The sequence below is a fragment of the Laetiporus sulphureus genome, assembly GCF_001632365.1.
Source record: "Laetiporus sulphureus 93-53 unplaced genomic scaffold LAESUscaffold_39, whole genome shotgun sequence".
Lineage (NCBI taxonomy): Eukaryota > Fungi > Basidiomycota > Agaricomycetes > Polyporales > Laetiporaceae > Laetiporus > Laetiporus sulphureus.
Window position 1 is genome coordinate 346,444 of NW_024468548.1, and position 21,671 is coordinate 368,114.

The window sequence follows — 21,671 nt, forward strand, 5'->3', positions numbered from 1 at the left end:
TAGCAAATTGAGATCACAAAGGCAAAAAACCTGTCGACATTTGCTAAGCATTTGCCACATGCGCAAATTGCTTCATGTCTGCGGTGGAAGGGGCTAACCTGACATCAAGGACGTGAACCGGCAACCCTAACGAGGACCCCAAAAATCCCCCAAGAGCTTGGATCCCTGAGACCCCCTCGGGGGATCTCCAGCGTGGAATGTTTGATGCCAATACCCCAAATCTGACCCCCCTGCGACCAAAAGTGTTCGATCTTAAACAGACCCCATATGGGACCATTTCGGGCTCAGGTTTGATCCCGAATGACTCCACTTTCATCCAGGACGATGGTGTTCCAGAGATTTTTTCACCATTTCTTAAACAATTTTTCTCAATTTCTGTACAATTTTATCCAATTTTGATAGATTTCTTTGTAGAGGTTTGATCCCAAATCACCCCCAAATTGACCCCGTTTGGGAGGAGGTTCGATCCAAAACACCCCACTTCGGACCATTTTCGAGACCCCATATCGAGCCTCAGCAGGATCGAAGCTCTTGGAGAATTTTCGGGGGTCCTCCCTGACGGTGCTGCAGTGGAGATGACATGATAAATGAATAGCGTGAGTAGAGTAGATGTTAATAGAATAGAGGGTACTGCTCACCCAGTGGACGCGAAGAGCCCGCTACCTGCAATCGAAAGCAAGAAACCCATGAAACAAAAGGAAGGTGAAGGAAGAGGAAGAAGTGAGGAGAGGGGATTCGCGTGAGCTGGGAGGGTTTATATAGGCATGAAAAGTTGTTTGTCGGACAAATAAGAGGCTCACTGTCAGCCGTGTTCAACCATGGTTTTAGACTCAGATGACGTTGCCAGCCGCCACAGCCGCGAACGTGTTTGAACCAACACGTCACGGGACTGCGTCGCAGGCAAAGTGGCTAAGACTGGATCATCGTGCACAGCTGTCATACTATCACTGGCCCACTAATGCAATTTTCTCAGGGTTTCGCGTTCTATTCTGCTGTCAGTGAGCAGACCCCCTCGGAGATTTTATTCTTACAAAGACTGGGGTCTTGAGAACACTGATGAATATTTGTGAGTGAACAGGATGCGAAGTGGATGGATCTGAGGATGACTTCCAGTCGCAACACCAATGCAATTGTCAAAAATCGTCAGCCACCGTGACGCAGCTCCGCCATTCTCAGCTCGAATGGACCTTCTGAACCTTCCTTATTTGGGTATGATTCTCGTTCTGGCAGCCACTCACTCCTTACACTCCTCCCAGAGAATGCAGGGCTCATACAATATATGTCGGCTTCTGTCAACATAGAGTTCACATATATACGAAGTCTACCTGAGAGCCTCATGAGGCCATGATCAGCTGCACGAGCAAGCGAGCCTCGGGAAAGCATCAAAAAGGGGCTCTTCACTGTAACTACTCGTACCATATGCCAGCAACATGCAATGTCAAAAATCTGAATAGGCAGCCTTGACTGTAATACTTGCATGTACATCGTGTGAATTTTTCAGATTTTTGAACGTGTTATCAAGACGGAAAACGTGAATTGCATTAGGGTTGCAATTGCATTGTGGGGCCACTGTGTTAAGGGCCTAAAGAACCCACGCACTCTAACTCTCGCCTGACCCGCCAAGGTCCTCTGGCTCAAGTAGAAGGGATGAAGGTCTAACTCAAAACTGGGGAGTAGGTCCCAGCTCGAGCCAGTATATATATTAGTGAGGTAGGACCCCTGGTACCGGGGGTAAGCCCAGCGGTACCCTAATACACAAGATTAGGCCATAGTGGCGTGCTATGGTGTGCTATGACGTAGCTAAGTCCAGACGAGTCCGTAGAGGCCTCAGTGCGTCTACCTAGTCTAGATCTTATGATGTCATCGTGACATAGGGTCACGTGACTTGTACATGTCCGAGGGATGTCCGAATGTCCTTGTGGCGTGGGTATCCTATGATAGCCACGTGGTAATGTCCTTATATAGTAAGGGTATATGGTGGAGCGGCCTAGACGTCCTATCCTTGGAGCGCCTAGAAGGTGGTTACGAGCGATGATCGTAACACACTGATAGTAATTGTCAAACATCGCAAGATACTAAACAAATAAAAATGGAGGGGGGGATGAACCAACCATCATACGGTCTGAAATATCAAGCGAGTACGAAGTACTTCATCAAAACGGCATATGCTAAAGCACCTGAGTACGAAGAATGGTCAACCCCTATGCGTAGTACAATCTGTGACCCGGGCCCTGTAACGCTTTCTTACACTTGTCGGTTCCATCGGACAACCTCTTCGGTCGCACATCCCTCCATCTTCCTTCCACATCCTCGAAAGCACCTGGCACCTCTATCTTGCCCGTCCCTTCCAGTTTATGTGTCCGGCAGATGTATTCGTCCATATAAACAGGGACGTAGATGTTATTTCTCAGACTTGGATGACTGTCTCCGCCGAGCTTCCACAAGATGGCCCACGAATCCGAGCAGAACCACTCATGGACGTGAAAGACGAACATCCGTTGGTAGGTTATCAACGTAGTAAGGCTCCAACATTTCTATCTATTTACTATGTTACATAGTTTTAACTGTTTACTATATCTGTTTATTTACAGTTAGGCCTGTACATAGTAAATAGATGTATATATATAGTATAAATAGTTTTATGATGATATAGGGCTATTGAGTGCACAATTGCTAGATTTGACAGCACAGCAGTGAGCCAATTGAAAGTCATAGTGTTTAACAGCAGTCACCACTGACAGTTTATCATCATATAGGCTCATGAACATGAGTTTCTTGTCATTTTTGTATGACATAAGATTTTCTGGTCATTTCTGGTGCAAGTGTTGACATTGAATGCTTGTTTTCTGCTCACTGTCATGTGCTTGCTGATGCAAACAGGTCCTTAAAGGCCTCAACAATCACAGAGGCTGCTCACAGTTGAGTAAAACTCCATCAAAAGATGGGACCAAAAAAACTATATAAACTTTATATAAACTGTTTATATGACATATAGATAACTGTTTACTATATACTATTTATTTACACCTCAGGAGTGTAAATAGTATAAATAGTTGGAGCCTTACAACGTAGTGCCCGGTTTCAACTTCATGGTGTACTCAGTGGATCCCTCCTGAGATGACGGCGCCAAAGCGGAGGCCTTGAATGCACTGTTGGCCAGAATTCTCTGAGCTTGGACCCTAAGGAGAGCTTCCAAGGCAGGTCTGTCACGGTCGACTCGCCCGCCGAGTGTCCGCTTGATTTGCATCGAAGTATCCATGTCATTTCTATGCACGGAGACTTCGACCCAACGGGCCTCAACGAAATAGAAGTCCACCATATGGTACAAGCTCTCGTAGTGTTGCCAGTGAAATATGATGTCGCGCTTGCGAGACACCAACACTTCACCACCGTTTTTCGGCTTCAGAATGAGGAACTCGGTCTCTGCAACGTCCTATAGGCACTCCAAGATTATCAAAATGATGCGAGGCAAGTGAGTCCATCATGCTCACTTTCATAGCCTGCTCATATTCTGGCAGAGATACCTTCGAGTCGACAGTGAAGCATTTCGACATGCTGTTCTAGGCTAGAGCTGAGAACTACTTAGGGGTCCAGTGAGAAGTAGAGCCGTGGGACCGCTGAGTTTGAACATCCCACCGCCACCGCCACCGTCACAATGCGACCACATGACCAGAGGACGCGCCTCAAGAGCGTGTCAGGCTGTGGCTCTATCTCTGCCTGCACAGTCCTCATACGCGTGTCGCTCGACGCTGGCATGCTCGTTCGCACATGACTACTGCACAGACTTGATATGAATATATCAGAACTCACTCAGCTTTCTGTTGATGACCCTCATTGATGCTGAATGGCTTAGCTAGTCTCTCGAAAGTGCAGGATCTCCTGGCAACCTCGTGAATTCCAGATCAGACACGGACCAGACATCATCAAAGGGCACGAGGTATTTCTAGTTATTGCACCAGGTCAGGGCAAGACGACAGTTTTTTTTGGTTACAATTTATATACCGCCGAAGGCGGTCGATGGTGTGTGGACAGGGAGGTGTCTACGGCGGACTGGACGCATCCAGGGACGAATACAAGGCGCGCGCATCAAGCGCAGAGCTCTACGCAAAAGCCCCTAACCCGGATCCCAAGGGAACAGGGATGTCTTCGTGTACGCATCGGTCTCCGTGAGGAACGCCGCGAGCTGATGCCGGGCGTATTTGGAGGTAAAGAGTCGCGCCAAGCGGATGGGGCGGTTTGGGTTGCCGAGGAGGTGGCGGTGATGGGTGTAGAGCGGGCAGTGTATGAGCAAGTGCTCGCGAGTCTGTATGTTAGCAGTACGGCACTGGCAAACTGTGGACTCTTCTGCCACGAAGCGATGATAATAGCTACCGATGTGTCCATGCCCCAGGAGCAGCTGGACAAGTCGGCACTCAACGTGACGGGGGTCTTCGTTCTCCCTTAAGTACTGGTGCAGGGTCAATTGGGGCTTGGTCGTGACTGCTGCACGGAATTCGGATGGGTGTGCGTCTCGGCGAAAGTCGTGCCTCCACTTATGAAGGGCTCTTATGCGTGCAGTTCCCTTTGCCGGCAAGACGACAGTGTTCGCTTCAACTTGTCAAGCTTCGTCGAATTGCCGTCGGCACGATGAAACTCCGCACTCCCACGGGGGACTTCCCTTTGGACACCTATGTAGCGATGATCCTAGCCTGAGTATAAGGAATGACTGTCTTCCTGTACGGAGGCTGATTTATGAGCCTAATGCTGTTTATCATCTGTGCGAGAGTTTAGTACAGCACTATCGTATCACTGGCTGATGCAGTACGTACAGTAAAGCGTCTGGTTTCCACAGAGTGCGAGAGAAGTCTGTTAGTTGACCTGGACAAGAAGGAGCAGGTTGGATGAGAACAGACGGGACATCAGGCTGATAGTATCTGAAGACTTTATAAGATGTATGTATAAGCAAGGAACTGGAACAATGTCGGAGATGGTTGGATAAGATTTCGACGTCACAAACAATCCGGCTTCTCGAAGCGAACTCATTTTATATGGAGAAGTGCCTTTTCTCATCCTGGGATCAGAAAAAGCCAAAACGAAGGGACCCGGGCTTGAGAACACGCTCAAACGCTGAGTCCTTCGCTCATTTTGGCGATCACAGAGTGAATTTTGTCGGTCCTCGGCTTGATGGTGCATACGAAATCAACAGGTCGGCTATCGGAGCGTCAATACTGATTAAGGCGATCGTGTACTCAGTTGCACGATACCTTGTGAATCCAGACGTAAAGGCTTGCCGAGGAACGATGTCCAGCCCTCTATTGTCTTGAACCTTGAAAATATCGAATGCCGCTACGATGTTTGCAATGGCAAGCCATACGCTTCCATCCGCGACATGTCGGCCAGGACAAATGCTTAGCCATATTCCATCAGTCATCGTTGCTACTTCATCACTTGCAGTAGCAGTAAGAGACTTACCGACGTCCAAAGCCAAATACGAACTTCCGCGGATCGACGATACCGTCCTGTTCAAAACGTTCAGGGCGGAAGGCATCCGGCTCAGGGTACATTGTTGGAGCCCGCGAGATTGCCCTGAGTCATAAGACAACCTTTCGCTAGTACAATCGCTGACGTCCACTCACCAAATGTTCGGAATGACCATGGAGCCTGCCATGATATCGTATCCACGGTAACTGTCCGTAGAGACCGATCGGTGCGGTATACCTATGTGGATTAAGCTTGCATATCGGCAGCACCAAATGAAAACGCTCGCCTAAAGGCACGACAGTGTGCCAACTGACAACCAAATCCGCTCAGCAAGCAGAATCCGTGAGGATGTAAACTTACGCACCGATACGTTTCCTTGATCAGGCATTCTAAATAGGGAAGCGAGAGACGGTCATCGAAGTCTGGAAGACGCTCTTTCCCGACGACTCGGTCAATTTCTGCCTGGGCCTTTTTGTATACGGCGGGGTTCAGAACCATCGCGAGCAAGAACACTTCCAGCGTCGCAGCCGTCTAGATAGAAGCGCTAAGTCTTGTGGGGACGCAACAGCAATGGACAACTACTACCGTATCAACAGCCGCTGTAACGGGACAGCTCAGATCGTTCGATGCATGAAGCTTCAGGGAGATAGCAACCTCCGTATAGAACACCGGAGACGCCTTTGATATCTTCCTCGTCCTGTTCCGTAAGCGGCCTTTCACCAGATGCTTCCCGTAGGAGATCTAATGCAAAGGACGGTGAGGCAGTCCCAGAGGCCTGAGGTGATTGGTCAGCTCAAATCTTAGGTTCGCCACCTCATAAGAATAATTACCATTCCTTGTTTAACCATTGCGAATGGAGCATCTAGCATCTCCCTCACCAGCTTGCTAGCATTGGTAGCTCGTCGCTTCATGGAGCCTCCTGGAAGCCACGAGGGCCAGTATTTCACTGTTGATGCGATTACTCTGATGAACGTTCTCCAAAGATAGTCACTCACAGGCAGGTAAGAGATCAATCAGTGTCCCTCCGGGAGCTCCATGAGTTGTCACTTCTATCATTACCTTCTCCGCCATGCGGACGTAATCGTCGTCGTCATTTTTGACGGTGTGACTGTACGCTATTTCCACAACGGTGCCGGCGGCAAACCTTGAGGCTCAAAGTCAGTAGTCTGCCATCCCGCTGAAGCACGGAAAATGCGGTACCTTCTGAATTGAGCAGAATAATGTTCCGGAGCGTCTCAAAGTCCAGCTAGTAGGACTGATATCTCCCTTTGCTGCACAGGCCGATAACGTAGCAGCGCCGCCTTATCTTTCAACGCACTCTGCATCCACGTACGATGCCTCCGAAAGCGTATATCCGTAGACCTAAGTGTGATCATGGCTTTCCAGCCCATCCTGTTTGGATTTCATCAGCATGCCCATAACGCGCCTGATAATTGGGCTGACAGCGCACCCATGTAGACGAAACGCGGCCTATCAGAATAAGTTGCACTTCTTCTTTCCAGCAGATCCCGTGCTGCCTGCAGAGAATTGATCACCAAGGCAGGGGTGCGGAAGAACCGCGCGGAGACGACATCACCTTCGGCATGACGCGAGATCAGTACTGATTGTATGTTCGTCATTCTTGTTAATTCATCTACCGTATTGTGCACCCCACTGGGCGAACGTCTTCTCCTGAAAGTCGTGGGGTAATCGGAGGATGTTCCCAAGCAGAGGTAACGGACGCGGACCAGGAGGCAATTTAACATGACGAGCGGCGTAGAACATACGACTGCATAGCAGCTGCAGCGAGAGAATAAGGATGAAGGTCGTGACAGATACTGCCGCAGATGAGAAATCGGATGCCATAGTGTCTTGTCTGGTGCAAGAACGGAATGCTGCGTCCATGTTGCCTTTATAGAGCAGCAGACAGGCAAGCTACCGCGGGCGGTGCCGACGAAGCCGATTCTATCATAGCAGGCGGTGAAGTCGAAGTGCATCCGTGGAAGTCCTTCAAAGCATCCGAACAAATCACAATCTGCCGATGCATACCCGTGCCACCTTCTCGCACTTCTAAAGTAAGGCACTGGTCTGCTGACTGGCGATGGCATCACACGGTCCAGTTGAGATGGCACTGGCATAATCGCTCTGCGTCATTGTGGCGATCCTGCGGAACAGAAGTGCCATAGGCCATCCGGAGAAGGTTCAGAGGTCTATGGAGTATGTAAGAAGTACCTGCGCACGACATGATACGTCGAGCATATAGCAGAATGGAGTTCAGTCATGCATCAGCTATGGGCAGAATAACCACTAATGCTTACTGTGCTACGCCATTCGTGATTGAGCGTGTCCATAACTTCATTTCAATTGGCACAGATCATCGCACTATGAGGATTCTTTGAGCACTTCATTCATAACCAACAAGAACTGGCTACTGTGCATTGCATAAGTACTTTAAACGTACATCCATGAATGTAGAGTGAGCAGGAATCGGTTGATTGAACGTAATTGCTCGAGTCGATGCAACCTTGAACTGGGCGCCTATGGCGCTCAGCCACATAGCCACATACATAAAAAGCGCCTGCGAAGTGCTGGAGAACACCGCGAGCGCTTGTGCAGCCAAGAGTTGATCTCAGCTTTACGCTACTCCAAACAGTTAGCGGACTTCTGTCTGATCGTTGCGACCCTGCAGAGCTCCAACCTCAGTGTCGCATATATTAGTGGGCTATATGCATTGAGGATGTTTCACTTCGCCTCTTTCCCTGCGTCACATCAGGAGCAGGATCGCTATGCTACGGCAAGACACCATCCAGATGTCGAGGGGGACATCCAGATGGACTTCGATGATGAGGACTTTGGAGACGGGTCCTTGAAGTTGACCTATCCCGGCGTGCCGCTCACGTCCGCACAGGCGTTCATGCGGTAGAGTATCCTCATATCCCACTACATACCTAGTGATGAACGCGTTTTGACAGTGGCCATGGAACCTATGTGGACAATGATGAAGTAATTGCATCCGTCGCAGGCATGGTGGAACGTGTTAACAAGCTGGTTACCGTGCGTGCCATCCGGTCCAGGTATAGTCAGCGTGCGCTTCACTTCCCTCCAATCTACTGACAGTTGTATGTAGGTACAATCCAGAAATAGGCGATCTAGTCGTGGGGAGGATTACGGAGGTGAGTACGATCTATAAAGTGTTGCGAATCGCTAAACGTGTCTGAAAGCGTAGGTACAACCACGCAGATGGAAGGTAGATGCCAACTCGAGGCAAGATGCGGTCTTGATGCTTTCCTCTGTGAACCTGCCGGGCGGCGTACAGGTCCGGCTGTTCTCTTGGTGTTGTGCTACTGGAAAGGTTCACATGTTCGTAGCGCCGCAAACTGGAGAGCGATGAATTGCAAATGCGGACTTTCTTCGAGGAGGGCGACCTGTTGGTCGCCGAAGTGCAAGCATTCTTTGCCGATGGAGCCATGTCGCTGCATACTCGTTCGCTGCGTTATGGCAAGGTGAGTTTGGGATCGTTGCCGAAAAACGCTTACATGCCTAATCCAGGATTATCATTACAGCTACGTAACGGGCAGTTGGTCACAGTTCCACCCGCGCTAATTCGGCGATTAAAGTCGCATTTCCTATCGCTTCCTTGTGGAGTAGACATAATTCTTGGACTCAACGGATACATCTGGGTAAGCAAGCATACGAAGCAAAGCCAGCAAGAGGGGGAGGAAGCATTCGATGCTGAGGCCGTATACTCGAACAAGAATGATGTAAGCTGTGCAGTTTTGTTCTGCTCTACCTACAATCTGATTTTTTGTGTGTAGGATATTGACACCGCGACTCTCACTGCCATCTCGCGTGTTACGAACATCATACGCGTCCTCGCAGCACACTTCATCCCATTAACTGACACCCTGTTGCTTGATGCATATGAATGGGCGGTTGAGCAGGAAGGTGACGTCAAAGTTTTACTGCAACCAGATGTTGGCGATGCCCTAGTAATGGCTGTGGCTGCTCGTAGTTAAGAAAATTGGATTCTTCAAAAGCTGAATAATGGCTAGCAGTGTGATCCAGCGACGTTTGATGCGAAGGAATCGAAGTACATCTTTTAATGTCACTTTTGATTCGGGGTTATGGCATTGTGACACATTCGGCACCGAGAGCATGCGGACGTGCGACCAAGGACATTGACATGACGTGTTACTACATCTTGGAGACATGGTGTTGGGTTGGATAGTTCTCATAAACAGCCCGACGGCTTGAACTGGTTACTGATGGCTGTCGCGATGAGGCCTGCCGACTTGCCACTGGACTTCCTGCGCCCAAAGTCATTCACTTTCGTTTCGACGCAGAATGCATAGAAGCTAGCGGTCTTGACCATAAGAAAATGGAGCACTGGATAACAATGTGCTCGCTCCGCAGAGTTTGGAAGGGCCACATCATTTCCATATCTGTTCAGGGACGAAGCTTTTGCACTACAAGACCAAATAAACCTGTCTATATTCGTCCATCAGCCGATTACGTCAGACATGCTTGCAGTCCCATTACTGCATAGAGCTGCTCGGCGTATTCCCTTGAATAGGCCTTACCCTCTCTACATCATATATCCCCGTTTATTCCTACATTCGGCCAGAAATAACATGCCGCAAGAACCTGAGATCTTGTTGAAGGAGGATTTGCCGACGTCGGAGGCAAAGTGAGCATCGAGCGTATTCAGACGTACACTCCACTGATCACGGCGCAACCGAAACTGAAACCAATGCTAGGTGGGTTTCACTGAAAAAGATATACTGGAGTGACCAGGACGGCAAACAGGTGCGTAAATGTCGAAGTCCTGTTGTGCGCCAACCTTCAGACGCAAGATCATAGAGAACTTGGGAATGCGCTGAGCGGACGACACGAGCATCGTCGGGAGTTGATGGTACGTTGTGAAAATATAGAACAAATGCGTATTGTCAACGTGAATAGCTGTTGCGATTCTCGCTGTGCTCCGCTCCGAATCGAACGCGTTCCAGCCATCAACTGTGATCATTGAGCAATATCGTCCTCCAGTAGGCTCATTTGTCGTCGGTATGTTGTCCTCTAACGTGATATTGTAATACAACTGCAATTTTATTGTAGAGTTACCCGCTGGTATGCTTAATGAAGACTCGTTTTCGTCGACGCGCACTGAATATATGCTCAGGATTGATCGACAACGTTGAGACCGCAGAGGCAGCTGCGATCCGGGAGTTGGAGGAAGAGACCGGATTCAAAGGGAAGAAGGTGCTCGAATCATCGCCGCTTCTCGTTTGCGATCCCGGTTTGTTACCGCTCCGTGCGCCCGATGTGATCCTCATCAAGCTGATTGTGTGATCCATCAGGAATGACCACAGCCAACATGAAGGTGGTCACAGTCGACGTGCCATTTCCCGACAAGCTCGAGATGTCCGCGCAGAAGCTGGATGCAGGCGAGCATATCACGGTACGTATCGTCGAGTTGACGAAGCTGGCACAGGAGTTGAAGGGTACGTGTTCATCACTCATGACCAACGGTTTGCTAAGAGACTTCATGTCGTCTCGCAGAATATGGAAAGAAGGTATGGACTACAGGCGATGGTGTTACGATTTACCAGAGAAACGCACTCATGGGCTTGTTACCTAGCAGGGCTTCGTGATTGACGCGCGGCTCTCGCATTTTGCGCACGGGTATGAGATGGCACAGCGGATCAGGCAAATGAAGTTGTGAGAGCCTGTAACAATGGGGTCCAGAAGGGAGACACAGTAGCCGCGTTCAGTGAACCTGTGATTATTTCACCTTTCAAGGGATTCCCGATGAGCACATAATGCTATCTCTTTAACAGACGAGGCCGCAAGGACAGGCGCAATTGCGGCAATGCGTGAGACGATATGTAAGTCAGGAGCGTATGGGACGTTGATACTTGTACACTGCGAGGGTATACAAGATTGCAGACCAAACAACTAAATGAATGCTATGATACAATCCAAGAGCCAGACCCTCAACAATTGAAATCCAAGCACTGTCAATGATATGTGACCGAAAGAACTTTCAAATAATACGGGTTCTTCTTCAGACGATGTGCATCGCGAGTCATAGCGTCGTGGATGCAGCCGATTATTGTTAGGCTAGTAGCGCATCACAGGAAGTATCTCGATACTAGAATTCGCCGAAGGGCATTCAGCGTTATCACGAATACAAGGAGGAGGCCATCAGGACGTACAATAAGATTTGCTTCTTCTGTAAGCCAGAAAAATATTCCGCGAACCTCTTGCACCATCGAGCGGTCCTCCTTTTGTTCATGCTTGCATCGGAATAATCGAAAACCTGGATAGCAAGGCGCCTGAGATTGGCAAAGCCGCTGCTTGTGCAGGTCCGGTCTATGAGAGAGCAGCGTGCAGGGGTAAACCCTGCATTGACAGAGTCGAAGACGTCTTGCGGAGTGTCGATCACGAGGCGGATGTGGATGTCGCGAATCTGCTTCGATGAGATTGAGGAGAGCAGAGGCGGCAGCCAGCTGAGATCATAGGTTTTCTCGTGGAATGCCTTAATCTCAAGTGATAGAGTCTCCAGAGCGATATTCTTTTCAAGACTGAAATACTCCTCTGATGAAGTATAAGGTGCTTAAGTGGTTCAGCTACATGCTGTGGTACTCACCATGCCTCCGTTCGTCATCAATGGCCGGATCCAACTTTAGAGTTATGCGTTGCAGCGATGGTCCAATTTGGTGCAGCAGTTCCTGAATTCTCGATTCTTTCACATCAGAAGCTGAGACTGGCCCTACGCGGAGTCGTCGAAGATCTGTCCTAGAAACATATGGTAGGAGGAAGTCCATTGCATCCGCCATCGGTGCCCGCATAGTTTTCAAGACAAGCTCGGAGACAGTGGCACGGGGCCCGTGCTGAAGGAAGATGAATGGACTCGGGTTATGTCGGTCCCAGCGTAGCGCTTCGCACGAAAGGAATTTGAGATTGGGCAAGGCACAGACGAACTGCGCGAACTCAGATAGCGACGGAAAGGTGATGTCCCTCAGAGTCAAAGATTCCACCTTGTCAAACAAGCCTAAAGCGAGGTAGAAGTCCCGGCCAATGCTGTGGTCCCAGGGGTTGATGCAGCAAATCTCGAGCGTGCGTAGATTGGGAAGCTTGCGCACGAAAACAGGTGGAAATGCAGACACTGGACTGTACACAGCGGGCTTCTTGGTTGGCTCCGAAGCCTCGAGACCCGAGAGATGGACGCAGCGTATGCGCTCTGCGAGACCGTTGTTGGGGTTGACTTTGAGCATGTGGTTGAGATTGTATGGCTGCTTCCGTGTCTTGAGGTAGACGGTCTCCAAAAAGACAGCACGGCTTGCTGGATACCAGCCCCGACTGACCAAAGCACAGTTCAACAGCGTCCGATAATCGCCCTCGTTCATGATGTCAAGGTAGCCCACGACTCGCTCGCACACCTCGACAGGCAGGGAGCATTTCCGTGGACGCGCGGCCTGTCATATGTATCAAAACGAGCTCATTAAATCAGGATGATAAGAGATGGAGACCGACCATCACAGTGCACGTTCCCGGTATTCGTTGGGCAGGTGAAGGTGCAGATTATAGTGGTAGAATTCGTAGTTGTGTGGAACGGAAGTACGCCTCGCTGAATGAGCTCACGATGCCGTATATTTATACCTTTCCGTAGCACAGCCCACATCATAACGTTCATGTTTTCCGTGGCCGAATATAGATTAGCAAACGTGGTAGTCGTGACTCGGGGATCTCGAAAGAACCGACAAACGGACTGAGACATACGCCCCGAGACAGAGAACATACGTGTGTTCCAAATACACCCAAGATGGACAAGCTGCACTGAGCAAGCAGACAACGCGTGAACGGTACTAATCCATATCCATGCAGGTGGCCGTTTGAAAATGCGGATGTGACCGTGAGACGCGTGCACGTGAGGGGCCACAAGCGCGTTTCAATTGATGTGGCGCGATTCCCTTGCGACCTGGGACGTGACTGCCCTCCTCACGCACATCCACTACCACCTGTCACTGTAGTCCTCCTAGATTGGCCTTCTCACTTTCCGGTCTCTCCCTGTCTCGAGTGGCTCGAAAGTGCCTTATGTCCACCAAGTCCATTAGACGTAAGCTCGAGGTTCTCCCGTCCACAGCGCGAAACTTCAAAGGCTAAATTGACCCGCAGCGCCTGGATCTATCGCAAATAAGCGATCCGCGGATCAATTAGGTGATGCCGAAGATGGTGGTCCTAAGAAGGTCATAAAGGGTAAGTCTGGTACAAGCCAATAGTGGCGCCTGGTAGATTCACGCTTCATGTGGAGTGTTTCCGATATTCGAGAAGCCGGGGACAAGCACGAGCAGCGAACAATCCACTTTTCGATGGATCAAGCCTGCCCTCGGACCAAAGCAGACGTGCTTGCACGGAGTCAATGGGACTCCCGAACCTCGGCCCAAAGTCGCTGCCTTTGATCTTGACGGCTGCATCATTCAGTCCAGCTTTCCGAAGAAAAGCAAGGGCAATACGCCACCCACATTCCAATGGTGGCGACCCATCATTCCAACCAAGCTGAAGGCGGTGCATGAGGAAGGGTCTGTAAACGCACTTAGTCATGATCTAGACACACGTCCAACTTGATGTCCCTCTCTTGCATCACTGCAGACGACAATTATAGCTGACACCATGACCAGGTACTCAATAGTCATCATTACAAACCAGGCCCTGCGCAGCACGGCGTTAGTGGACTGGAAGAAGAAGATCCCTGCGATTGGTGCGGCTGTACGTACAGTGTCTCCGAACATGTTACATTACATATGGTTTGATGCAAAATAGCTCCCAGATATCCCATTCCGCCTGCTAGCGTCCATAGCCCGCGATGGGTACCGCAAGCCAATGCCTGGGATGTGGTACCAGCTCGAACATATCTTCGCGGAAGACAACGTGCAGATTGGTATGTAGGCTGCGTGTGCCCTGTCAGTTTCAGGCTGCTGAGCTTTCTCTCTTTGCAGACAAGGAGCACTCCTTTTTCGTCGGAGATGCCGCAGGTCGTTCCCATGACCACGCGGCAACAGACCGCAAATGGGCGCTGAATATCGGTCTGCCATTCTTGACACCTGAGGTAGCTGGGTTCTGTCTTTCTCATGACTCTAACAGCCACAGTCTATCCCTCCCAGGAATACTTTCTCAAGCTCCCCTCAGCGCCATATACGCTGACCGGGTTTCATGTGTCCTCGCTACCGAAAGATCGTATGTCATGCGTTTGACCGCCTGCGGTGTTTTTGCTTATCCCGAGCAGCCCCGCGGGTCCTACCCACATCCACGCCTCTTATCCCCTCGTCGACTCAGCAGCCCGAGATTGTGGTCTTCGTCGGATATCCGTCACTCGGAAAATCATCATTCTACAAAAGACACTTTGAGCCTGCGGGCTATGTCCACATAAACCAAGACACGCTGCGGACGAGAGAGAAGTGTGTCAAGGCCGCGCAAGAAGCGGTCGAGGACGGCAAGAGCTGTGTAATTGGTATGCAGTCATCCTGTCACGTTTTTTTGAAATTCCTGAGCGTGCAGTAGACAACACGAACCGCAATGCCGAGACGAGGAGACATTACGTCGAACTCGCGAAGAGGCTTAAGGTTCCGATACGGTGTGTCAGCTTCTTTTCCAGCGAGCTCTGACTAAACGTCGAGGTGGTGTAGATGTATACTGTTCAACGGCTCTCTCGAGCTCGCGTGGCACAATAACCTCTACCGCGCATATAACCTGCCACCGTCTGCCGCTGAAAAACAGGTGCAAATTTCCTTTATTATTTGCTCGTTATTGGAGCTGACAGTGTCGTGTCCATGCCAGCCAAAACGAGAGTTGCTTCCGTATAATGCGTTCACAAGCTTTCGCGCGGCGTATGAGGAACCGCAGCTTAGTGAGGGCTTCTCAGAAATCAAGAGAGTGAATTGGGTGTTTGAGGGCGATGAGGAGGAACGGAGGAGGTGGAGCATGTGGCTACAGATCGACGGCAAGTGAATCATTTGGCATCGTTGTCATGACTGTGCACTCGCGTTCTGCGCCAGCCCAATGCTGGACGTGTCCGTCGCTATGCGGACAGAACAGTGAATTGTGGACCTGAGGTAACGATTGCCACTGGTTTCCTGTCTAAACTCCATCGTGCGGACTGTGCGTAGACCATGGCTACTGTGCAGGAACGTAGTTCTTGAAGACATATTACGCTTAGTGTATAGCGACTCTATCTGTCTTGGTACGACGAGGAATCCGCTTATCAGCAGTACACGGCGCACCAAGGGCAAACGGTGTGGTATCTAAAGCACATGAGACGAGTGCGCACAACAATCAATTTCCTTTTGACAAGTCAACGTCGTCGGAATCACGCATGAGGTAACGCACGACCGCAATGGGATAACCATAGCTAATTGAGGCGTAAGGACGTATAGATGGGCGATTGAAGGTCTCAACATGAACGAGGCGTTCGCGTATTGCCGGCGCTATTTCCCGGCTGACTAAGCGGTCGCGAGCGTAAGCAATTGGAGGAGATGATCATCTGCTTTCCCACTGCTTAAGAAGCTGCAGGCTCCGTACGCAGCCCAAACCGTTCAACGGAGTGCATACTGAGTCATATAATGGCCAAAGCCAGTCGACGCAAGAGTAGGTCAGCTACCCAGAAAACGGGCGAGTCAGGGGCCACCGTCGACGACAAGCAGGACGGCGCTGACGCTAGCCCTCGTGCGCAGGACGACGATTCCTGTCCCGCGTGCAAGCCCAACGAGACCCAGCAGCAGTGGGATGCGGCCGATAAAGAGAATTGGGTCCGCTGCGATGCCTGCAAGACTTGGTATCACTGGCGCTGTGCCGGCGACGGTGGCGATTTGGACGCGGTCGATAAGTGGTCAGCCTGATCGCGTCTTCACTCTTCATTGTTCTCTCATCTCGTCTAGGTTCTGCAAAGCATGCCTCGCTCAAGACCCCGCGCGGATCATCACTATGAAACCACCTGCGCGCAAATCCGCACGAAAGCGCACCCAGCGCGACTATGCTGGCCTGCACAACACGGGCACCGAAGCTGGTCCTGACAGATGGATGCGAATGCTCGAGGGCAAGCAGCTCAAGGGCGATCCTTTTCGCCGTATGAAGGGCAGTGAGGTCGGCATCGAGTGGCTCGAGAACGACGACACCGCGATGCGTGAGCCGATCGTTGTCGAGAGCCCTGAGGGACTGGGCATGAAGATGCCTCCCAAGAACCTCACCGTGCGGGACGTTGCAGATATCATCGGCGAGGATTTTCCAGTGGAGGTTATCGGTGTGGATGAATCTCCTTACTAAGTAACTTCGTATTCACACTTTGCAGACGTTGCGACACAGTCTAACCTGCCCGGCTGGACGCTGGGCAAGTGGGCGGAGTACTACGACCGCGCGCCGTCCGAGCGCGATAAAGTGCGAAACGTGATCTCACTCGAGATCTCTGGGACGGACCTCGCGGACAAGGTGCTTCCTCCGCGGATCGTCCGGGAGTTCGACTGGGTGGAAAGGTTCTGGCCTAGCACGAAAAAGGGACGGGGCCACAACTACCCCAAGGTGCAGCTCTACTGTCTGATGGGAACCGTGGGATCGTGGACGGTGAGTCGCTTGGCACTGCGTGCACATTTGTTGCTCACACGACACAGGATTGGCATATCGACTTTGCGGGATCATCTGTGTACTATCACATTCTGCACGGCTCCAAAGTGTGACCGCTCTCGCTAACTGCCTCGCGCGTTGATACTGATTGCGTGCTAGGTATTCTACTTTATCAGGCCGACGCCTGCGAACCTGCTCGCATATGAGAAGTGGTCAGGAACGGAGATGCAAAACAGCGCATGGCTGGGCGATATGGTCGACGAAGTGTTCAAGATCGAGCTGCACGATGGGAACACGATGATCATCCCTACCGGGTGGATCCACGCTGTGGTGAGTCAGGCTGCCGGTTATCGCATCTCATGATCTGGACTTTTACGTGCAGTACACACCGGCCGACACCCTAGTGTTTGGCGGAAACTTCGTGCACTCGTACAACGTTCCTATTCGTGAGTAACGCACTCCACTCGATGACGATCGCGTGTAACCTTGTCATGCAGAGCTTAAAGTTCGCGAGATTGAGATCGCAACTCACGTCCCGAAGAAGTTTAGGTTCCCATACTTTGTCCGGTGGGTGTCCTTCATGGCTATTTATAGGTGGTCGACTCATACTGTGCGCAGGCTGTGTTGGTATGTGGGAGAGAAGTATCTACGCGACCTGAAGGCCAAAGAAGAGTTCTCATCGCGGGTGCTTGAATCTATCGAGGCGCTGGCGGATTTCCTTGTCTCGGAAGCGCGGGCGATGGAACATGGGACGGACCACGCGAAGAGAGAGGCGAGGGAACAGGTGCCGGGAGATCGTGTCAAGGATGCGTCGGCGCTGGCGCGGGAGCTGCGCTGGAGAATCAAACATGCAGCCGGCTACTCGAGCGAGGATGAGGGACGCGGCGGCCGCAAGCTGGGAAAGACCCCGAGCTTTGGCGAACCGACTACGAATGGCGTGGGACACAAGCGGAAGCGATCAGATGGCGGTGAGGACCGCGGAGGGATGTTCAAGAACTTCACCAAGCGGAGAGTGTGGGAGGCTGTAGTCGAGATGCCACCGGACGAGGAGATCACGTGGATCAGAGCGCGACGGCCCGCAGAGGGCGAAGACTGGAAAGCACGATGGGGAGACTGGCAGGAGCTAATGAGCACTGAAGATGGGGAGTGGGTCGTGGTTGAGAGCCGGAAGGACGTGATTGTGAAGGTGAGAAAGACGGAGAAGGGTATTGAACGGCAGAGGGTGGAGAGGATACTGGAGGACTGGGTGTGGAGAGGCGATCCGTCTGCGCCGCCCTCGCCTGCAGTCGCTGCAAAGGTAGAGGTGGGTGCGAACGAGAAGATCCCTTCTCCCCCGGCAGATCCGACCAACGTTGAGAAGCTCACGACGAACGCAGACAACACGGACGTCACCGAGTTGGTTACAGTCTCTGCAGATGCCTCTGCGCCAGAGACTAGGGCTGCGTCGAGCGTGCAGACGGAGGTGGAGAAAGTGGATGTTGCAGCCGCGCCTGACGATGCAAGCGCTGTCTCGAGTAGTGTGGACGCTACTAGTACATGAATTGATGGTATCCTTATTGCATACATATCTGTCTTGTCGTTGCCGGACTGTGTGAGATGAACTTTCTGCGCAGCAAAGTATAATTAATGATCCTCGCGATCCGTCCGTCTGTCGTGTCTGAGCTGGCGTGATCAACTGAAGCGATTCCTATCTCTCTTCCATTCGCTTTCTTCCTCAACTCCCACCAGCCCGTCGCGCACATCGCTCGCAGCGGTGCGTAGGTATGGCCGACTCGCAAGAATACCCTCCTCTTCACACCGACGTTCGCCATGCACGTCGCCAGGGCATGGCGGCACCGCCCATCCATCGCTACCATACTCAAGACAATGCTGGCCACTTTGCAGAGCCCCAGCAACCCGAAAACCGTGAGCTGCATCTGCATTCTCTTAGCGTGGCGACGATTGCCTGACTGTCCTTCTGGCGCGATGGCCTGTATCCTCCGTTCTAGCGAACACTCTCATGCGCCATCAAAACTATTCCGTGCCTTCGCTTCCTTCACAGTCCCATCCGAACGGGGAGAATGAAGATATACCCTCAGTGCCGCCGCCGGCGTACGAGGAGACAGACGTGCTGGGTGCGCTCAACAACATGCGGATAAGCGACCCGACCGGGCGGATGGTCATGAACCACGGAGACCCCATCCCACGCGCAGGTACGTCAATGTCCGCACGCTCTGCCACGTCCATGTCCACGCACCCTGCCGCGTCCATGTCCCCCCACCGCATGGCGACCATGCCCAACATGACAACCGCACACGAGCAAGTGATGAGGCGCATGCCTCCCGGTCGCCCGACCGACCCGACGCGTCCGACAGGCGCGGCCGACGTGAGCTCCGTGCACTCGGTGGGCAGCGGGGGAAGTGGGAGCGCGTGGAACAGCATCTACAGCGAGTACGAGTCTATGGCTTACGACGGGTCGGTGGAGACGGACGGGACGAGCCTGCACTCGCATGACGACTCGTCGTTCCAGCATCCTCCAAACGGGTATATGATGCAGGATGGACAGGGAGGCTATGCGCCTCCGCGCGGATATCCATCACAGCAGGGTTGGGAAAATCAGCACCCAGGGTATGCCACGCAGGGCGCTCCTCCCGGACAGAATTACAATAGCATGTACGCAGCGGCCTCCAACCTCCTTGGGATGGGCCCGCCGCCAGGTGGTGCACTCCCTCCTGGGGCGTATGTCCGCGGGCCTCCTCCACGTCAAGCATCCATGAACTATGCTGGCGGCCCTCCTCCTCAACAGGCTCCTGGGCAATATCCACCTGGACCTCCCCCGCCACAAGGCCTTGGTCAGTATTACCCTGAACCCCCTCCACAACAAGGTCCTGGACAGTACCCTCCAGGGCCTCCACCTCAGGGATATGGCCAATATCCACCATCACAAGCTCCTAGTCAGTATGGTTTGGGACCATCGCTACCTCTAGCCCCTGGTCAGTACGCTGCAGGACCTTCCCCGTCTCAGGCACCTGGCCCATATCCTCCCGATGCTCCTCAGTCCCAAATGCCAGGCCAATTCCCTCCTGGTGCGCCTCCAGCTGAATTGCCTGATCAGTACCCACCGGCTGGGTCTCCTCAAGAAGGACCTGCTCAGTACCTTCCCGAAGCTCCCACGCAATCGTCCGATCAATATTCACAGTTGCCACCACAGCAGTATTACTCTAACAACGGACCTCCTCAGATACCCCCTAATATGCCAGGCTCATACCTTGGCGCAGGTCCATACCAGTCTGGCACTCCCTCTATCTATTCCGGATCTTCGCAGGCATCGCTCGGACGGGCGCCGTCCATTGCTCCTTCATCCATGTCGACCGAAGAAGAGGTCGAGTTCCGGGCCCGCCCGTCGCTGCAACGGTCAGGCACGACAGCGTCCTTCGCTCCTCGCACACAGAAGTCCAAGGCGATCGATCTCAGCGCGCCTCCGTTCACGAAGGAGTACATTGACGAGTACCGCCACAGAATCAAGGACGATCCAGATCCAGAAGCGCACTTCTTGTACGCGAAGTACCTGATCGAGGCTGCGAAGAAGTTCGGCAAGGACGCGAAGGATCAGAAAAGCGTCAAGAGATATCGTGATACGCTCATTGCAGAGTCCTTGAAAGTGATGCGACGTCTGGCTACTCAGGGCAACGGTTACGACGAGGCCCAATTCTTCTTAGCCAACTGCCATGGCACCGGTATGCTCGGGCTGCCAGTCGACCACGAACGGGCGTACCACCTGTACCTGCAGGCGGCGAAGCAGAACCATGCGGCCGCATGCTACCGCGTCGCAGTGTGCAACGAGATCGGTGCTGGTACGAGGAAAGAGCCGCGGCGGGCTCTCGCGTTCTACCGCAAGGCCGCCTCGCTGGGTGACACGGCCGCGATGTACAAGCTCGGCTGCATCCTCCTGCGCGGATCGCTCGGGGAGCAGGAGAACCCGCGCGACGCGGTGAATTGGCTGAAGCGCGCGGCGGAGCAGGCGGACGAGGAGAACCCGCATGCGCTGCACGAGCTCGCGATGCTGTTTGAGTCGCCGAACAATAAAGTGGTGCCGTATGACCCGGCGTATGCGAAGGAGCTGTACACACGCGCGGGGCACCTCGGGTACACTCATTCGCAGTACAAGCTTGGGCAGTGCTATGAGTATGGCAGCCTGACGTGTCCGGTCGACCCGCGGCGGTCGATCGCTTGGTATACGAAGGCAGCGGAGAAAGGCCACTCGGAGGCGTCCACGATCGCAGTCGCGATGGGTCGGTGAGGTCATGGGTTGCTTCGCAGGTGAGTGCATTTCCTTTCAATTGCGGTAAGACTCTGCGTCGTATGCAGGGAAAGGCCGAGGCAGCATCGAGGAAGACAGCGAACGCCACTGCGGTGGGGGTCGTGAAGGCCCCGGACGTCAATGGACAGGCCGTGCTCATGTACGTACAGAGCGCGCGAATATATTTCTTTGAAAGGAAGCGTTGGATGACCGCAGACAATGTGAGGGATGGAGACTGGCAAAGGACAGAAAGGGCTTTAAAGTGTAGTCCATACCGAGAGGGACTCGCATTAGTCATTTGAAGCACACAAGGTCAGCTCTCGTAAGTCCAGCCAGTTTTATT

At 52.2% G+C, this 21,671-nt stretch overlaps 9 protein-coding genes across 9 annotated transcripts; 5 read left to right on the forward strand and 4 right to left on the reverse strand.

Annotated features, from left to right (window-relative positions):
- Positions 1 to 3,061: 3,061 nt before the first annotated feature.
- Positions 3,062 to 3,554, reverse strand: LAESUDRAFT_761917 (uncharacterized protein; the record flags this gene model as incomplete). Its single annotated transcript, XM_040912992.1, has 2 exons — positions 3,062 to 3,433; positions 3,492 to 3,554. The coding sequence occupies 2 exons, from the start codon at positions 3,552 to 3,554 to the stop codon at positions 3,062 to 3,064; spliced, it is 435 nt and encodes a 144-aa protein (XP_040761327.1).
- A 560-nt stretch (positions 3,555 to 4,114) lies between these two features.
- LAESUDRAFT_659683 (uncharacterized protein) lies at positions 4,115 to 4,387 on the reverse strand (the record flags this gene model as incomplete). Its single annotated transcript, XM_040904825.1, has 1 exon — positions 4,115 to 4,387. A coding segment is annotated over one exon (273 nt), but the record flags the coding sequence as incomplete, so codon positions are not given.
- Positions 4,388 to 5,099: 712 nt separating this feature from the next.
- LAESUDRAFT_738251 (cytochrome P450) lies at positions 5,100 to 7,224 on the reverse strand (the record flags this gene model as incomplete). Its single annotated transcript, XM_040910869.1, has 12 exons — positions 5,100 to 5,190; positions 5,244 to 5,426; positions 5,476 to 5,565; positions 5,616 to 5,711; positions 5,825 to 5,991; positions 6,128 to 6,235; positions 6,291 to 6,406; positions 6,456 to 6,604; positions 6,661 to 6,694; positions 6,749 to 6,852; positions 6,904 to 7,036; positions 7,098 to 7,224. 12 exons carry the CDS (start codon positions 7,222 to 7,224, stop codon positions 5,100 to 5,102), a joined length of 1,398 nt encoding a protein of 465 aa, XP_040761329.1.
- An 824-nt stretch (positions 7,225 to 8,048) lies between these two features.
- Positions 8,049 to 9,492, forward strand: LAESUDRAFT_683825 (exosome complex exonuclease rrp4). Its single transcript, XM_040905837.1, has 7 exons — positions 8,049 to 8,358; positions 8,412 to 8,513; positions 8,567 to 8,612; positions 8,666 to 8,755; positions 8,808 to 8,942; positions 9,003 to 9,200; positions 9,255 to 9,492. The coding sequence occupies exons 1-7, from the start codon at positions 8,177 to 8,179 to the stop codon at positions 9,453 to 9,455; spliced, it is 954 nt and encodes a 317-aa protein (XP_040761330.1). The 5' UTR covers positions 8,049 to 8,176; the 3' UTR covers positions 9,456 to 9,492.
- A 476-nt stretch (positions 9,493 to 9,968) lies between these two features.
- Positions 9,969 to 11,215, forward strand: LAESUDRAFT_729170 (uncharacterized protein). Its single transcript, XM_040909588.1, has 9 exons — positions 9,969 to 10,126; positions 10,197 to 10,245; positions 10,300 to 10,351; positions 10,399 to 10,500; positions 10,552 to 10,563; positions 10,616 to 10,732; positions 10,794 to 10,937; positions 10,996 to 11,009; positions 11,078 to 11,215. The coding sequence occupies exons 1-9, from the start codon at positions 10,071 to 10,073 to the stop codon at positions 11,156 to 11,158; spliced, it is 627 nt and encodes a 208-aa protein (XP_040761331.1). The 5' UTR covers positions 9,969 to 10,070; the 3' UTR covers positions 11,159 to 11,215.
- Positions 11,216 to 11,556: 341 nt separating this feature from the next.
- On the reverse strand, positions 11,557 to 13,199 carry LAESUDRAFT_814664 (uncharacterized protein; the record flags this gene model as incomplete). Its single annotated transcript, XM_040914617.1, has 4 exons — positions 12,973 to 13,199; positions 12,086 to 12,914; positions 11,652 to 12,033; positions 11,557 to 11,587 (listed from the first exon to the last, which is right to left on the reverse strand). The coding sequence occupies exons 1-4, from the start codon at positions 12,973 to 12,975 to the stop codon at positions 11,557 to 11,559; spliced, it is 1,245 nt and encodes a 414-aa protein (XP_040761332.1). The 5' UTR covers positions 12,976 to 13,199.
- Positions 13,200 to 13,430: 231 nt separating this feature from the next.
- Positions 13,431 to 15,714, forward strand: LAESUDRAFT_729171 (PNK3P-domain-containing protein). Its single transcript, XM_040909589.1, has 11 exons — positions 13,431 to 13,555; positions 13,615 to 13,695; positions 13,751 to 14,018; positions 14,118 to 14,205; positions 14,260 to 14,377; positions 14,436 to 14,545; positions 14,601 to 14,673; positions 14,723 to 14,947; positions 14,998 to 15,070; positions 15,123 to 15,213; positions 15,274 to 15,714. Exons 1-11 carry the CDS (start codon positions 13,534 to 13,536, stop codon positions 15,442 to 15,444), a joined length of 1,320 nt encoding a protein of 439 aa, XP_040761333.1. The 5' UTR covers positions 13,431 to 13,533; the 3' UTR covers positions 15,445 to 15,714.
- Positions 15,715 to 15,998: 284 nt separating this feature from the next.
- On the forward strand, positions 15,999 to 18,630 carry LAESUDRAFT_729172 (Clavaminate synthase-like protein). The gene is made up of 8 exons (XM_040909590.1): positions 15,999 to 16,321; positions 16,371 to 16,732; positions 16,781 to 17,049; positions 17,097 to 17,156; positions 17,209 to 17,379; positions 17,432 to 17,495; positions 17,547 to 17,616; positions 17,668 to 18,630. Exons 1-8 carry the CDS (start codon positions 16,056 to 16,058, stop codon positions 18,587 to 18,589), a joined length of 2,184 nt encoding a protein of 727 aa, XP_040761334.1. The 5' UTR covers positions 15,999 to 16,055; the 3' UTR covers positions 18,590 to 18,630.
- Positions 18,631 to 19,045: 415 nt separating this feature from the next.
- Positions 19,046 to 21,328, forward strand: LAESUDRAFT_659466 (HCP-like protein; the record flags this gene model as incomplete). The annotated part of the gene is made up of 3 exons (XM_040904809.1): positions 19,046 to 19,351; positions 19,595 to 19,771; positions 20,243 to 21,328. Coding segments are annotated over 3 exons (1,569 nt in total), but the record flags the coding sequence as incomplete, so codon positions are not given.
- Positions 21,329 to 21,671: the final 343 nt, after the last annotated feature.

What these genes read in the sequence shown, in the direction of transcription:
- LAESUDRAFT_683825 (XM_040905837.1), top strand. Translation starts at nt 8,177, where the DNA reads ATGTTTCACTTCGCCTCTTTCCCTGCGTCACATCAGGAGCAGGATCGC. An exon ending in TCCGCACAGGCGTTCATGCG is followed by an intron (nt 8,359 to 8,411) that starts GTAGAGTATCCT and finishes GCGTTTTGACAG; the next exon opens with TGGCCATGGAACCTATGTGG. An exon ending in GTTCGCTGCGTTATGGCAAG is followed by an intron (nt 8,943 to 9,002) that starts GTGAGTTTGGGA and finishes TTATCATTACAG; the next exon opens with CTACGTAACGGGCAGTTGGT.
- LAESUDRAFT_729170 (XM_040909588.1), top strand. Translation starts at nt 10,071, where the DNA reads ATGCCGCAAGAACCTGAGATCTTGTTGAAGGAGGATTTGCCGACGTCG. An exon ending in AGCATCGTCGGGAGTTGATG is followed by an intron (nt 10,352 to 10,398) that starts GTACGTTGTGAA and finishes CAACGTGAATAG; the next exon opens with CTGTTGCGATTCTCGCTGTG. An exon ending in GCTTCTCGTTTGCGATCCCG is followed by an intron (nt 10,733 to 10,793) that starts GTTTGTTACCGC and finishes GTGATCCATCAG; the next exon opens with GAATGACCACAGCCAACATG.
- LAESUDRAFT_729171 (XM_040909589.1), top strand. Translation starts at nt 13,534, where the DNA reads ATGTCCACCAAGTCCATTAGAC. An exon ending in TCCCTGCGATTGGTGCGGCT is followed by an intron (nt 14,206 to 14,259) that starts GTACGTACAGTG and finishes GATGCAAAATAG; the next exon opens with CTCCCAGATATCCCATTCCG. An exon ending in GGAAGACAACGTGCAGATTG is followed by an intron (nt 14,378 to 14,435) that starts GTATGTAGGCTG and finishes CTCTCTTTGCAG; the next exon opens with ACAAGGAGCACTCCTTTTTC.
- LAESUDRAFT_729172 (XM_040909590.1), top strand. Translation starts at nt 16,056, where the DNA reads ATGGCCAAAGCCAGTCGACGCAAGAGTAGGTCAGCTACCCAGAAAACG. An exon ending in TTGGACGCGGTCGATAAGTG is followed by an intron (nt 16,322 to 16,370) that starts GTCAGCCTGATC and finishes CATCTCGTCTAG; the next exon opens with GTTCTGCAAAGCATGCCTCG. An exon ending in CTCGTACAACGTTCCTATTC is followed by an intron (nt 17,496 to 17,546) that starts GTGAGTAACGCA and finishes CTTGTCATGCAG; the next exon opens with AGCTTAAAGTTCGCGAGATT.